General features: G+C 41.1%; 1 protein-coding gene across 1 annotated transcript; it reads left to right on the forward strand.

The window, feature by feature from the left end:
* Nucleotides 1-15,262: 15,262 nt before the first annotated feature.
* LOC133978073 (leucine-rich repeat neuronal protein 1-like) lies at nt 15,263-17,410 on the forward strand. The gene has a single exon (XM_062416417.1). It carries the CDS (start codon nt 15,263-15,265, stop codon nt 17,408-17,410), a length of 2,148 nt encoding a protein of 715 aa, XP_062272401.1.
* The last annotated feature ends 235 nt before the right edge of the window (nt 17,411-17,645 follow it).

Below are 17,645 nucleotides of genomic sequence, written 5' to 3' on the forward strand. Positions count from 1 at the left end.
AGTGGCTGTTGTGAGAGAATTTATCTGACAACAAGAAATCTCCTTGTGACAGAATTGACACACAGAATCAGTTTCACTGGAGCTGAAGTGAAAGCATAGTGATGCCATGCAATAATCTGCTCAAGTTCAGAGTTACAGGCAACGAGACATCTATGACCTCTAAATGAACAAAGGTTGTCGGGTTTAGACCTTAGGTGAAGTGGCCAAGAGATTCTGGGAAGAAAGAAAATAAATTAATCAGAAAGCAATACATGTGTTGTAGAGCAACCATAGTGGAGTGAAAGCTAGAAAGATGGGGGTCATCATCTCTTCTATGAGGTAGAGTATCCAACAACCCCCCCCCCCCCCCCCAAAAAAAAAAAAAAAAAACACGAAAAAACAAACATCCATTATGTAACCTGTGCTGTTAAAAAATATCCTCACGAACAGGCAAATCAATTCATGCCATCATGGCTTGTGAAAAAAATGGATAAATAAGAAATATAAGATAATTTGATCTGTACAGTATGTTTAACTTTTTACTTGGACAGCAAGTCTTTACCCTGACAGGGCAGTCGATGTAGGCTAGCACACCATGTAGTACACTTACTGTATGGTGTGAGGTAAAATGTGTGTTTTCACATATTTGCCTTCTGCAGCGATGAGAGTTTTACAGTAAAGGTGGCAGAGTTGTTGTGGAGGATTGTTGCTCACTTGAATAAGCCATTGCAAGACTGAATGTAAGACACAGTATGTGTGGATGTTCAGGTCGAGGCAGCGGGGTCATGTTGTTTGTTTACTTAAAATGGTTTTTCACTAATTATTCAAATGTAATGAGGCTCACTAGAGTTGCAACACTGCTTCGCTGTGTCCCTTTGAAGAGCGGTCTTTATTGATTTAACCTAATGAAGCACTTTTTTAAAATCCTAAATGTGTTCCAATTACTCCTTTGAATCCTGCAGCTGTAATTAGTCCTGAAGTCAATGGAGTGCTGTGGGATGTGCAGGAATACTCGGTAGATGTAAATTCCTCCATGCCGATGCTTAACAGGCTATTGTTTTTTTAACCTTTGCAATCCTGTGTTGCTTTTTTCTAAAACTAAAATGTTTTGCTGAAAACTGTAAATAGCAACAAAGCATATAAGTATATATTATGTGAAATGAGGGACGCTGAGTGCAGCTCAATATTGATCTAACATTTAGTAGCTTGTCTTGATTTTGTCTCATATAGCGTTTTTATGTTAGACAGCACTGGTTATGAGAAAGTTGGTCAAGAGACTAAGACAATTTCAGGTAGATTCTCTAAACTTCCTGTTCTTGACACCCCTACCAACCCACTACCTTCTCTCTATCTCCATTTCTCTCTCTCTCTCGAATCAGTGTGATTTATAGGGGCTAATAGCTGCCCACTCTCTTCACGCTCGTTAAGTCTCCATCTATTGATATTAGCCAGCCAGGAAATAGAGCTAAATTATCCCATTCACCGGGTGACTTTAACAGTCCATAGGATTTACCCTCTAAGGGAGCCTCTTGTACATTGTAACACTTATGCAGTGTGCACACACTGACATACCTCAACCCTCTGACAACTGAGTGTGCACATAGCACTTTAATGATGTATATATTAACATCATGTTAGAAATAATTGAGACATATATTCTCAACTTACAGAATACTGTTTCAGTGTAAATAACCAACAATATAAACCAACACAAAAACATTAGTGACATCCTCAAGAAGGTGAAATACAGGGAAAAGACAGACTAAAACATATTTCATAGGAGAACCAGACTCGCACAGCCAGCCCCCTTCCCCCACTAGCCAAAATAATACCCTCAGAGAACAGACTGGTAAACCACTTCATCAGCCCCCAGCACATCAGTCTAGCCTTACATGGGCAAACTGGGCGGTGCAGGAGGGATAGAAAATTCCATCACTCTCTTCTTTTTTCCTCCTAATGCAAATCCTCTTCCCCCCTGGTCCTAATCACTCCCACATGTTTGCATTCACCTTGCTTCTTCCCAAGTGGGCAACCCAGCCTATGATTTAACCCAAAGCCTGGTCCTCTCTGGGCATTTTTTTTACTCTTGCAAAAAAGCACCAGCAGGCCGCAGGGATAATGTACTTTGGTGTGGTGAGGGGGGAAAAGTGCTGTGTGTGAGTACTGTATCTCTGACAACATCTCATCATCCTGACAAGAAAAGTGTTTCCTTTGAAAATCTAAGATATTTTCTAGTTGAAACACCTAAAGCAGCAGAACAAAAAGGTGTAGTGTTTTTAACAAGAAAAGGTGCTGGGTAAAGCGCTTTTATAGAGACAGCTGCTTCAGCTACACGCACACACACACACGCACACACGCACACACACACACGTCTGAAAAAGATGCTGATGCTCCAAATAGAGATCTAGTGGGCACAAGGCCTAACATTATCTTCAGGATTATTTCCTCCCTCCTTTTATTGCCTATAGACACACACACATACACACACACACATTAGCACCACCACTATCTCTGCCACCAGCATCACTAAAAAGACATATTCTGATTCTGTCTCAGACAGAGTATGTAGCTAACAAAGAGCAGTTGTCTTTGTTCAGCTGGTGCAGGAAAGGGAGGGGTGAACAAGGAGGGATAAGGATGGAGGATGGGGAGAGACACTGACTTTCCTTTTTTCAGTATGAGCACAAAAAGAACAGAGAAGCAAAATCTCCCCCACTAATCATACACAAACTAAAATGCTATTAAGGTGCTGAGCCCTGCACTGCATGTTCTTAAACACTACTTTGCTCTTTCAGGTAAATCTAATGACTATTTATTAGAATACCCACAGCAGAGCATATGCTGTAATAAAATGCAGTATACATATTTTTTCTTTATAAACATACAGTACATCTCGGAATTGGAAGGATGTATCAAGGCAATGTATTTCTAAAAACCTGAGCAAGGTATGAATCCTATTTGTGATAGAAAGAATTATAGCAGATATAACCAAGGTAACATCCAACTAGTGAATGACAATGTCAGAGGTCACTACAGCAGCATATTGTATGTGCATCTTCCCAGGGTGACAACATGTGTTGTGACCCACATGAGATTCTGAATGTCGCTGTGGTTCTCGGTCTCTGGAGATGCAACACAGCCTGTCAGGCATCATGATCTCAACAAACTGTGATAATTATTTAATGATGAGGCACAGATGGTTAAGACATCTTCAACTCTGTGCCATCTTACTTTGCAATGCAACACATGGGAAAGAGTTGAATTATTTCAATAATGCTTTAAATTGATGGCACCCTCTTCTCATGTGTCCCCACCTGTGTCTGAAATGTAATGCTTCAAAAAACAAACACCATTAGTTGATTTGAGGCTGTCAAGGCTGTTTTCTTCTCCTCTGCAAAACATCCGAAATGCAAAAAAGCTGCTGATGCCACATGTCAATTAAATATTAATGGTTAGAAGAAAAAACAGATGGTGAATGTTCTTGTTTGAGAGGGAACATAAGGATGTATTAATAAAATTGATTAACTTGAGGCTATTATTCTATTTTTTTAGTTCATAGCGGGGCAGCACACCCAAGAACAATGACTCCTATTAATTTATTTTTGCATAAAGCAAATCAGCACAAACAGGTACCTTACAAAGTCACACGCACAGGCCTCAAAAACTATTTTAATTTTCAATTGGGCCAAAATAAATCAAGCAAGGCCTATGTTTGAAAAAACAAAATGAAACTCAATCCCCAAGAGTCTCTGCTAAATTGCTTTGCTCGGTAGCAATTATAAAGGGATCTGTTGATTTTGTTGTGAAGTGGCTCTGATTGGTTGCAGAGTGGCAGGCTCTAATGTGGAGACTAATACAAAGTGACATGTGTAGCAGGAGTCAGGACCTCATCACCTCGATGGCTATTAAGAGCCATTTCGATAAGATGTTTCCCACTCACATTCACCTTGAGCCTTGGTAGTGCAACTGAATGAAAACATTCGATGCCAGCACTGCTGAAAGAACACTGCCCTGCATTTTTACATCCATAATGACTGACACACTGTACTCATAGGAAGGGAGCATGGTGATAACTGGACACTATAACAGAAAATGTCAGTCAGTTAACATACAGTGAAATGTCCAAACACTTCAGGACTTTTTCAAATCACTTCCCTCTACATTTGACCCACACCTGAGACAGTTACTGTCTGTTGCATAACTAAATTTGATTTAGTTTACCCTTACCTGACAGTCACCCTATCCCTCTTCTGCAGCTGAAAATAAACGACTGCTTTATCCTAACACACATCCACAGTACACCTCATTACTTAAAGAAGACACATTATGGAAATAATTAAATGTGTAAATTATTAGGGTATCATGATATGATAATGGAATGATATAAATCTACCATATTAAGCCAGGTAAAAGCTATAAAGGAAACAATAAAAGCACCACCTGTACAATCTGCTGCAATCCAATATAACAGCCCTGCAATAAATTCAACCTCTGTGAAGCTTATAATGTTCAATTTGTGCTGAGGACAAGATGTGCCGACTCAACTCAGAGGGGATTTGTGCAGCTGTAGTTTGTGGTGCTGTTGTATTGGATTGCATCATATTGTGTCCAGCCCCTGTCTGCTGCTTATTTGTTTCACCTATCATCCTGCAGATGAAGGTGGAGAGATTTGGACCATGCCAAACAGCAATCACTTCAGTATTAGGTTAAGGAAAATGAAATTCTACTAAAATTGAAGTGGCCTCTTTTCTCAAGAGAGTGACAGTGTTTTTCATGTACAGGTACATGTGCGTGCGCGAGTGTGTGCATGCGTGTGTGTGAAACAACATTTGAAATTTGTCAGCTGTGTTTGTTCAGGCCTGGCAGAAGGTGGTGATGGTACCAGGGAGGGTGTGATAGTTACATTATGTCACAACAAGGTAGGAAATAAACTAAATGTTGAGAGACAGGCATCTGCTCCAGTGAAGCTGAATGCAGCATCAAGATGTTGATATTAATGTCAGTTAAGAACAGATTTAATTTTTATTTAAATGACACAAATTACCACATTTATTTTACAAGTAAACTATTTGTCCTCTTGTGATCTAAAAGACATTATTTAACATATTGGAAATAAACTGTAGCTCAGACAAATGCTTCAGGTCAAGATGGAAGTATATTATTATAGTCATAAAGTTAACTTTCAGTCAAGGCATATGTGTATTGTGGCATCTGTGCCTATACTTCCCAGATTCCACTTTATCTTATTGCAACATACATCTCATCACTCATCACTCCTCAACTTAACACTCCTCATTTTACATTCTCCCCATCTATGACAAGAAAAAACAACACGTTGTCTTTCAGAGTGTAATGCAGCAAAATGATGAGAAGACTTGTGAAAGGTAAAACAGGGGGCATACGCTTCTGTGTGACTGGTTTTCCCAGATGGCCATGTGGAGTGAGCTGTGTGATCAGAGATCTAATAAACCGGTGGATATGCTGCAACGCCTTTCCTGGGAGGGAGTTGTTACCATGGCAACAACACCACAAGCACTGCAGGTTAATGGTGGGAAATTATAATTTGCTGGTTGCAACTAATGCATAGGGTGACTGCTGAATTAACTTTCAGTTGATTGTGGTGTTACAACGACACAAATGGTTCCCAAAGTGCACTTTTTGGACACCAGACAGGCCCTTGAACAAGTTCCAGTTTGCTCTCTGCAAAATTAAGAATATTTCACCATTGGGTAAAATTGTAAAATTCTTTCTCTCTCTCTCTCTCTCTCTCTCTCTCTCTCTCTCTCTCTCTCTCTCTCTCTCTCTCTCTCTCTCTCTCTCTCTCTCTCTCTCTCTCTCTCTCTCTCATCCTGAATTCAACAGTAATAAAATATCCAAAAACACTTTTCAGATCGGTTTCAGAGGGCCTAATCATCCAAAAAATGAGGTTGAATACTTTAGCATGAGTTATCATAACGTCAGAGATGTACTACGAAACCCTGTGCTTACCAGACTAGGCTGAAGGTGTCCAAGCGTGTGCCTTATGTGTTAAAGGAATAGTTTGACAACTTGGGAAATATGTTATATTACCAAATATTATTTGGTGTCTCACCAAGAGTTAGATGAGCAGATCAATCACACTCTCATTTCTATAGGATAAATATGAAGTTGGTTAACTTAGTTTATCACAAAAACTGGAAATGGGGGCGGCTGGTAGCTGAGATTTCATGAAGTCACTGCTTGCAGCCAAGAAATAGTCTGGCACATAACCACTGGGAATAACAACAACATGCTGATGTTATACTTATTAAATAAACAAAATATAACTTGTTAATTAGTGAGCTTTAAAGGGTGCTGCTAGGCAGATATCTTTTTGTTACCAGATAGAGCCAGGTGAACTGTTCCCACTGTCGTTGTGCTAAGCTAAGTTAAAAATCTCCTGACTTTGGTTTCATTTTAATTGTACAGACAGACTGGTATCCATCATCTCATCTAACACTCAATTAGATGAGACTGATTGTTGCAGTAAAGGGGCTCAATCATATAAGGCAATTACAAAAATCCCAAATGATGTCACAAGGAAGAAGTCTCATGTCATCTTCAGAGGGAATGTTTGTCCCTGACATGTATGAAGGAAGTTGTGCAGGATACAGTATACTGATTTATGGTAAATCATAAGAAAAGGACATTTATCACTCATTACACTGCATTGCTTGAAGCTGAATCAGGTTTAACACCAAATTGTATTGCTAGTTTTGCTGAACATTTTAGTATTCAGCTGTATGTGTTGAAGAAACCTTTGGGCCAAATACATAAACCTGGGTTTACTCCACTTTATAATAAGTAAAACCCATAAGCTCCAACATGCTTGTTTTGTTTTTTATAGCTGTTTTGGTGTCTGCCAGGTGGCTGTCATTTTCCAATGATAGTGATGGTGGTGAAAAAATCTCCCACGTGTTTAGTTGGATGACTGTGAGGGCCATAGCACATTATTCACATACTTTTACACTTTGCAAACGATTTAGTGACCCCCCTTGCCACTGTATGTCCTGGAAGCATGCTAAATTTAAGATTAAAAAATGCAGACAGTAAGATCTCTGCATTTGTAACTATTACTGAAATCCTAAATTAAGTCAAAACCTGCACATGACACCTGCCTGAGACACTTCTTGTCTTCCTCTGTAGCTACAGTACGGATGAAGAACCAGCCAGGCAGCTCCCAAAGCTGCAGCTCAAACAGCAAGTGATGAAAGTTGTCATTTTACTGCTCCCCACAGAGAGGAAGGCGGGAGGAAGAATATAAACAAGTGACAGTTCTAAGGGAAAAGACATTGAATCTTTCTTTCAACATATTCTTGTGTGCTAGTGTGTGTGTGTGTGTGCGTGTGTGTGTGTGTGTGTGTGTGTGTGTGTGTGTGTGTTGGGAGAGAGAGACTCATAATATCCACTTTAAAGTCCATTTCATCCCATAATTATAATGAATTATTAATCAGAAAGTCATAAAATGTCTATCAACCCTGCGTGCATGACCCCCAAAAGTCTTTTGATATCCTTCTAAAACGAGCCTTTCCTGAGTGATCATGAATGAACTAAGCTTATGTTGATTTTAAGAGTGGTGATGAAAACAGGCATCAAAACATTCAAACAATAAGATCTCATCAGTGAGGTCGGATGCCATTGGTTCCTCCAGCGGCTCCATCACCTCCACATTATTCGCACTTCGCAGCTCGTAGCCGGTAGGGTGGGACTTGTGTTCCCATGGTGGCAATGACAGAACAGATGGTGAGGCTGCCAGTACGGGCACCGCTGTCGGTGTCAGACGCGTCTCAGTCCAGCTGACCTGCACCAGGCAGCTGCTCGTCACTGGAAGCTGCGCGCTGCAGCGTTTCCACTCCTGAAATACTACCGTGTCTCCAGCGGCGGGGAATCAGAGCAGATTTTTACAACCGAGGTGGTGTTTTCCCACAGATAAGATTCATCTTCATAAAGCTGATCATTTATATTCTAAAACATACTCTGCACCCCTCGCGTATCAGCTGCGGATGCTGCAGGGGGTCAGATACACATAGTAGCCTGCAGCAGTCTTCTTGCGTACGGAAGATACAGCGCTTCATAGGTGAGAGCAATGTGTTTATTTTATGCATGTCCAAAAATGTGATTCCTATATTGACTGTCACAAATTAATTTCTTGTTTTTTGTTCGATAGAAATGGAAAAAATATTCCCGTCTAGAATGATAAACTCTGATAGATGAAGTCATCATTTGTCTGTTTTAAGAAATGAACGGATCAACAAAGATGAAATTAAACAATAACGCGTTTTCCACGCTGAGGGTCCTCGTGCAGCGTGTGTTACTACCGCAAAGAGGAAAGATAATGTTTGTATGCTGTAACGTCAACAAACAAAAGATTATAGTTAGACAGAAAGCAGATCCTAAAAAATGTACCATATTTATCAATGTCTGCTCAGCAATTATCTGCAATGTGTGCACTGGGTCAACCTTATCAATAAATGCATTATAGCAGAGTTAGATTTGCAAGGACACTGCTCTGCAGTCTACCTATATATATGATTCTTAAGAGCCTTTCTTAAGTCTAGACTATTGATAAATATGAAGTGATCAGACATCAGAGGGAAGGAAACAAAGAAAGCAGGGACCAAATCAGCAGTGTTAAGTTGCTATGTTTAGTTGTATGCATGTTGTTTTGTTGTTGTTGTTTTTTTTAAACTTTTGCATTATCAAGCTGAATATCAGGCTAATTATTAAACCTGTAGTCTCTGACATTCAACTGCACTCTGACACAGGGTTCAATTGACAATGTAGTGGAACATTTAAACAAACTGCAGTATCACTCGCCAGTGCAGAGTGCAGCTGAAACAGCTGAGTAGGAGCTATGGGCTCATGTACTCCATCAGACCTATTTGCATGGACATTGCAAGGGTCCGGAAATTGGCAGATGTCTGAAATGCAGACACGGGGGAGAAAGACAGACAATAAAGTGTTTCTACTCAGAAGTTTGAGAAAGCACAGGGACTCTGCATTGTTAGGGTCACCTTTGTCAAGAGGGCTCTGTTGTTTGAGCTGCTGCAGTATAGCGGCACCTGTTACTGAGATCACTAACACAACAAAGAACACACTAATATCTGAATAACAGTTGAGTTAATCAATACATCATTTTTAATTGAGATAAGAGAAACATTCTGCATTGTAATTTATGATTTGCACCCTTATCATGTTTTCTGGCAACCTCAACCACACAACTTTGTGTAGTTTACTTTGTCTTAACAATAAAAGGAGACCCAGATGTCACCCAATGAGCCATTGATAAGAGAGTTTAGGGGGCTGTAAGACCTTCCCCCAATCTTCACAATACATAGTGACGCATCTCCTCAGCTAGTAATGGGAAGTGTGAAAGCCTGGCGAAACAAAGACACATCTTGGTGTGTCTGTGTGTGTTTGGGTAGGAGCCATTGTGGGCACTAGTGCCTAACCCTGTAGCATGTGCTGGTGCTGGGGTTCCCACAGCAGTGGAGGGGAGACCAGAGTACAACAGCTTGACCTTCTCTCTTTGTCAGTGTGATCTCAAGGGGAACATGGAAACACGATGGGCCATTGAGAGGTTTTGTCAAGATGTTAGAACTGAGTCAGCTGTTTTGTCTTCCTTTGTTTTAATCAGCAATACAATAACAATTTTTTTTTAGATCATTTTGCCACCATTTCTATCTAGATATGGTGTAAGAGACTTAGTGCTTTTGATGTTAAGCTCTGTATACCACTTGAAAAAGGGAACTTCAAATAAAATACAGAATTACCGTTTAACAATAATACAATTGCATAAACAATAATGTTGAAGTCTTTTTTTTAAAAGTCTATTTTTATTTACATGTTCTCTTTGGCTTTGTGGTCAATTTGAACCACGCAAGTTAAGCTTCCTTGACCTCAACATTGTTTCAAATAGGGATTCCCCTGAGATGAGAGACTTTGGCACAGTCAGTATGATTGATCGATGCTCTGATGACAGCATATTGGCTTTTCACCGACACTGCAACTGCAAGGAGAGATGAAATAGAAAGGGAGGATGAGGGCAAAAAGAAGAGAGAAAAAAAAAGAAAGCCAGAGAAGAAAAATTGTGTCAAGATCCATCTGAAATCCGCAGGGAAATAAAGCTACTGTATGGATTTGCAGTAAATAGAAATACAGAGACAATTTGACACACTGTGACTTTTGAACCTTAATGGAGTCTGAAGAAACATTGTTACACTATGCAGGATACTTTTCTTTAATTCCACACATAGTATTGGATCTTCTCATTGTACCTTCAGCCCTGTTGCGTTTTTTCAGTTCAATAGTTTCCTCCTGTGACCTTCCAATTGAAGCAGAGCTCTCATCCTCTCCCTCTTTACTTTCCCTCTTCTTTCTGACTGAGTGGACATGCATCGTTCTCCTCCTCAGCTCTACACCTCTGCCATCAGCAGCTGCACCAAAGCCTTGTGTGATGTGAAGTGAGACTCTTGCATACTAATAGAGCAGGAATAGGATGTCTCTCAGGCCGGCCAGCGCAGTGAGGACATCAGGCAGCACTACTCACTACTCAGCTTTCCAGCACCACATGATAGCTTTGGATTGAACCTGATAGCTTTACTGTAGAAATCTGGAAATATATTATATATACACACACACACACACACACACACACACACACACACATATATATATATGTATATATAATTTGGAAAAATACTCAGACATTTGTTTACATGTGTTATGGTGCATAGAATAAGTGCAACGATATCATACAAACATGCTGTGTTATTTTATGTGGTTTTATATTGTAATCACCTTCTTATATTGGTGGCACTTCTCACTGGCATATTCCTTCAGCTGCCTGATGGAACTAATAGCTGTCTTCTCATGTCTTCTCATTTGGTTATGAAACAGACATGCTGGTGGCATAGCCGTTGCTATGGGGACGGCATGTCTGTGAGCCTGTTGTGCGGCTGCTGATTCAGAAACACTGCTTACATTTTCAACCCAGTGAAAAGGGCCTCACAAACAGAGGGGGGAAGCATAGCCTCCTATGAAAAATGATGCAGTGTGCTATCAAGTGAGGTTCCTCTTGGCTGCACCAGAGGCACATGGCAAAGTGTAGTGTCAGTAGCATTACATCTAAATTCGTAAACGGTGGGAAATCAAAGAAACCAAAATGGCTTCAAAACCTGTTTGAATTTAAATGTTGAGATGTGCTCTTGATCAATATAAGTCCTGTCCATAAAACAAGGATGCTTTCTTACATCTTCAGCTGAGAACAGTGACTGCTGCCTGCACACTAATACTTGCATTGCATCTGAATATCTGAATGCAGGCCTGTGTTTCTTTAGTGTCTCTGATTATCTCTATCGGTCCCTGTATTGTCCAGAGATCTTGTTTTATAAATGTATTTATGAGTCCTTGGCATGAAGCAGACACATCTCATTATGTCCCACAATTACATCTTGCTTTCTTTTTTTGGTGCTCAGGACCAATGGAGTTTTATTGGAAGTGAAAATATCAGTGACTGTGGATATACAGTTATACATGTGTTTTATATGTGTAATGTAGGCTAAGATTAAAACTTCATAAGGATTGATTGAGCAAAGAGAGTAAATCCCTCATACTGGAGGCTTCAATTTAGACAGTCAGTTGGATAATGCCAAGCTGTTGAGGGATTTTTGTGCTTCCTTCCAGTGGTCTGTCTATGCATGTGTATTGTAGTGTGTAAGTCAAAATATGGGGAAACTGAATGTGTATTTTGTGGAGATGTGTATGATGTAGATAGAGTACATATGCCTGCATCTAACTATATTCATAATGTTATATAGTCGGTGTATTTACTATCTGCTGCACCAGCCAAGAGATTAGCAATAGATTTTCAGGATACAGGTAATGGGACACCATGGGTCCAGTCTTGCTATGGCAGCAAGAGAATTATTCTCAGACTTAATCTCTGTCACATCCCAGAGAACAAGAGTTCACAAAGGTGTTGTCCCACCAAAGTCAATCTGTACAGCATGATGCTATAATAGACCTCACTCTGTCAGGGAAACGATCCTCTGGGATCTCAGTTCTCCTCTATTGGTGTTCTTGTCATGTTATGAGACAAGAGGCATAGCCAGGACAGTCACACAGAATGGTAATAGAATAAACTTTGCTATTTCACCTCACAATGCACATATCATATTCATCCTGAAAAGAAATGCACATAAGGGAATCAACAGTATTTGTACAGTGTTGAAAAAGAAGTGGTTTGTGGAGAGTTTTCCAAATCAGGGTCGTTTTAGGTAAAAAGAAAAATTTTCTTTGTTCTTATATTGGCATTCATCTATTTTTAAAGCCCCTGCACACACATGCAAGTAAAGATTTTTTTAATTTACTTTATCACGTTATGTAAAAGGTAGAAAGTTACAGGGAATTTTAAGTTACTAGATACAGGAACATTGGAAAGAGTGTGTTGACTCAGGTAGAAAATAGATAGATGGTAGATGGCTAAATGACTGTAAAGGTCCAAACATGTGGACATGTGGTATGTCAAAAACAGTTACATCTAAATGAAAGCTATTTGCTGCACTAAGTTAACTTTATGAGATGTAGGTCTAGGTTTTGGTTTCTTATTCCACACACAGTGTAGCAGAGCAACAGAGGCTAAGAGGTTAGAGCTGCAGGCTATATGCCAACTTGAATTTCTTGACTAGTAGGGGCCAGGAAATCTTTATGTCTTTCACAGGTGGAAAGCCAGTGAGGGATCATATCTTTGGCTATGTGGTAAAACTTTAAGTAAGGCTTAAGGAAGTTTAATTACAGACAACACAGTGAAACTGATCTGTGGCCAACAATAGGTAACAGTACAGTTGTAAGACTGGGCAGCTTGTAAGTAAAACATTGTGTACTACAGTGATTATGAAGCTGGTTATCAGTGAAAATGAGCATATGTGCTCAGCAGAGCCTCCTTAGGTCAATAAGGTCAACACATACACACAGTGAGAGATAGGTGGGAACGGATGCAGACCCCCATGGTGCTGCCGGGCTGCCAGAAACCTGGTGCCAGGTGTCTGCGTTTTATGGCCTCAGCATGAAAGCGGTGATTACTCTGCCTGTCTCCTCCAATTTCATACCCAAGCAGTGAAAAACACAATAGAAAGACAAATGTATTGCCAAGTAAATTTCTCTATACCAGGACACAGTGTATTTACAAGCAAATTGAAAGACATATGAAAGGATTATTTGAGAAACTAATTGATGGATGATTCAAGGCAGAAGCATGTGCTACATATTCATTCAGTTACTCTCAGTCAGATACTAGCCAAGAGAAGGTGCAGGTCCCTGCTGCCACATTTCAATCACACTGAGGGAATCAGATCAGTTGGAGTGTGACCGGGTCATTGCAGAGACAGGCCACCTGATGCCAGGCACCATGTGGGTTTTAATAAAAGAGAAACAAACATGGATGTACCCTGATAGCTAAAAGTATTTTCTGCTTCATATGTTGTTGTGGTTGAATTCCATCTGTTTTGTTCTCTATTTATTGAGCTGCTTTGATATTAAACATGCAAATGTTGAGGAAAAAACTGGTGGAAGGGGCATGAACAGACAGCACGTGAACAGACGAGAAAACACTATCTGTTTTATGTTAATATTGGAGAAATTTGTCAGTTTTAATGTGAAACAAAATACATCCAAAATTGTGTTTGTTTTGCACACTCTCACACACTCTCTCTCTCTCACACACACATACACACAAACACACTCACTCTCAGTCTGCTTATGAGGATAGATGTGAATTGTTATGAGTGTGAGTCAGACTAGATGCTGAGACGCAGTGGCATTTAGTTTTCATGAGTGAGAGGAAGCCAAGAATGTCTTTCTCTTTTGCTAATACAATACAGTAGAAACTGTAGAAAACATACATTTTGGATTTGTTTAAAGAAATTGATGATTGTTCATCCCAATTGGTTTTGTTGACATGTTGTCATGCCTAGAGATGTTTCTAAGTGCCATTAACTCCAGTCTCTCTTCACTTGTTCTGGTTTAACCAAACCTCAATAAGGACGGTGTGCATACAGCACTGTGCTGGCAGTTCAAAAGTGCATAGACTTCACATGTGTATGTCTGCTTTCCATGGGCATGTATCATAATGAGTGAATTGCAGTGAATAGCTCCCAGTATATTAAGCCTGTTGTGTAATGGGCTCACAGCCAGAGCAGCCGGCTGTGCCTACCCCACACACACATTCAAGAGGATCACTGATAGCAGGCTGGTATGCAGATAATCTATCCTGCCCAAAGAGTAAAACATGTTTGTAATGTCTAAAGAGACAGATACGCCTCACATCAGAGAAACAGAGCTAATATCAACTTAATAATCTTAGATAAGGTTATTCCATCACACATATATCTGCTAAATCATTTGTATGCTAGGGTAAATAGCAGTTTTTGGTAACTGAACAATGAAATTACAGTTTTCTCTTTAATATAAAGTACAGATCTGTCAAAATAGATGTCTGGTGATGGCTTGAGACTCCACATTAAAATGGTTGCCAAGTTTTTGCAAACTTTTATTTTGTTTTTTTACATATAATTGATTGAATCCACGCTCACAAAACCTTACTGTTAACAGCTGTTACAGAAGGTCAGTATCTTTGCTATAAAGCCACAGAGTCATTTCCACCCATGAGCCTGTTTAACATATAGTACTGAAGCAGTTTTTGGTGCTAGTGTTAGAAACAGATTTTCAAAATCCAGAAGTAACCTTTTCTCTATTTTCAAACTGTGTCTGTCTGTGTAGGAGCTCATTAAAAGGTAGGAATGAATGTCTACATGACAGGGCAATGAGAAAAATTTGACAGATTTATTCTGCCCTGTTAGACATGTCAACTTAGTCCCCTAAATGTCTATGGGGTGGCACTGTGGAAAATTGCCATCTTCCTCATTTGTTTCAGTTGTTTTTCAGTTTAACTTCTTCACTGCATGTTTGCAAAGAGCTAATTTTGTATGTTGTATGCTTTAATAATCAACCTGTTTTATGTTTTTTTTTAGATTTAAACCCAGAGAACAGAAAAAAAAACCCATCAGCAGTGGTGAAGACCAGATGTCCCTTGGGCCTTCCTTCAAATATTTTCATCTGGATTAGAAATCACCACTTATAAAATAGTGCCAATTGCACCCAATTTACACCAAAGGAGACTAATGCTCATGAACCTTCCCTCCTCCAGGCCTTTCTGCAAGAGACTGCCTCTCATCTAAGCTTTGTGTGAGCAGAGAGAGCAGACATCATGGCGCTCAGCTCTCTGCCCTGGACTCCTCTAATCTGGCTGTGCATGGGGTTGTTTCTTTCCTTTCTGTTGCCAGTACATGGCAAAGAATGTCCTCATTTGTGTGTATGTGAGATCCGCCCTTGGTTCACCCCCCAGTCGACCTACAAAGAGGCAACTACAGTGGACTGCAATGACCTGAGGCTGACACACATCCCTACCAACCTTTCCACAGACACCCAGGTGTTGCTACTGCAAAGTAACACCATCTCTCGTACCAGTGGAGAGCTAGAGGCACTGTTCAACTTGACAGAGTTGGACCTATCCCAGAACAACTTTAGCACTGTGGAAGCTGTTGGTCTCACAAACATGAACCACCTTACCACCCTGCATCTAGAGGAGAACCAGATAAGCCAGCTGCCAGACCACTGCCTGGGAAACCTATCCAACCTCCAGGAGCTCTACATCAACCACAACCACATAAGCTCCATCTCCCCTCGGGCATTTGCAGGCCTGCGAAGCCTGTTGCGCCTTCACCTTAACTCCAATAAACTCCATGTCATAGATAGTCGCTGGTTTAAAGAAACACCAAATCTGGAGATCCTCATGATTGGAGAGAATCCGGTCTTTGGCCTTCTAGATATGAACTTTAAGCCTCTAGGAAGCCTGAGAAGTCTGGTTCTGGCTGGTATGGATCTCACTGATGTTCCAGCAAATGCATTTGTGGGTTTGGATAAACTGGAAAGCATTTCCTTCTATGACAACAAACTGGTCAGAATCCCACAACTGGCCCTTCAGAAAGTTCCCAATCTGAAATTCTTGGATTTAAACAAAAATCCAGTTCATAAAATCCAGGAAGGAGATTTCAGGAATATGGCACATCTGAAGGAGTTGGGTATCAACAATATGATGGAATTAGTGTCTTTTGATCGCTATGCTCTGGACAACCTGCCAGAGCTGACAAAGCTGGAGGCCACCAACAATCCTAAGCTGTCTTATGTCCACAGGCTGGCCTTTAGGGACATGCCCTCCCTGGAGAGCCTGATGCTCAACAATAACGCCCTCACTGCCCTTTACCAGCACACTGTGGAGGTGTTACCTAATCTACGGGAGATCAGTCTGCATAGCAACCCATTGCGCTGTGACTGTGTCATTCAGTGGATGAGTTCCAACAGGACCACAGTGCGTTTCATGGAGCCCTTGGCCATGTTGTGCACATCTCCACCAGAACTCAGGGGCCAGCGAGTTCGAAAGCTGAGGCTGCTGGAGTCACCAGAGCAGTGCATCCCCATGATATCCCATGACACTTTCCCCAGCCACTTGAACCTCGAGCTGGGCATGAGTGTCAGTCTGGACTGCAGGGCCATGTCTGAGCCAGAGCCTGAGATCTACTGGGTGACTCCTCTTGGGATCAAAATCACCATAGATACTGTGTCAGAGCGCTACCACTTGAGCAGTGAGGGGACCCTGCGGTTGTCCCATGTGCAGGTGGAAGATTCTGGTCGTTACACTTGTGTAGCCCAAAACACAGAGGGGGCGGACACACGGGTTGCCACAGTCCGGGTAAATGGGACCCTACTCGACACTGCCCAGGTGATGAAAATCTATGTCAAGCAGACTGAGTCTCACTCTATCCTGGTCTCCTGGAAAGTCAATTCAAATGTCATGTCCTCTAATCTGAAGTGGGCCTCAGCCACCATGAAGATCGACAACCCCCACATCACCTACACAGCACGCGTCCCTGTCGATGTTCATGAGTACAACCTCACACATCTTCAACCAGCCACAGAGTATGAAGTATGCCTCACCGTCTCCAACATCCACCTGCAAACACATAAGTCTTGCGTTAATGTGACAACGCGTGGTGCTACCTTTGCCCTGAACCTGTCAGACCAACATCCAAGTGCTGCAGTTCTGGCTGTCATGGCAACCATGCTGGCCTTCCTTAGTCTGGCCACTGTGGGTGTTTACATGGCTCGCAGATGGAAGAGAAAAAACTACCACCATTCCTTGAAGAAATACATGCTTAAGACCTCCTCCATCCCCCTGAATGAGCTTTACCCACCGCTCATCAACCTGTGGGAGGCTGACGGTGAAAAGGACAAAGATGGCAACACAGAGGGAAAGCCCTCTCCTGTTGATACCACACGTAGCTATTACATGTGGTGAGGATTTAGTAAGGAGGCCTGGCTGCCTCTCCAGCAGCACAAAAAGACACACTTTTGCCATTTTGGGTAAAAGACAAATAAAGTTGCAAATGTTTTTTTGTATTCCCTGCTTTGCTAATAAGAGGCAGAGTGATCAAGGACGGGATTTTTATTAGTATAGCGTATCGCCTTTGTTTGATTCTTTCTATCTCCTAATTGTTTTGGACTCTCCAAGATGGCAGCTGTATTTAGCCTCC

The sequence above is a fragment of the Scomber scombrus genome, chromosome 3, assembly GCF_963691925.1.
Source record: "Scomber scombrus chromosome 3, fScoSco1.1, whole genome shotgun sequence".
In the NCBI taxonomy this organism is placed as follows: domain Eukaryota; kingdom Metazoa; phylum Chordata; class Actinopteri; order Scombriformes; family Scombridae; genus Scomber; species Scomber scombrus.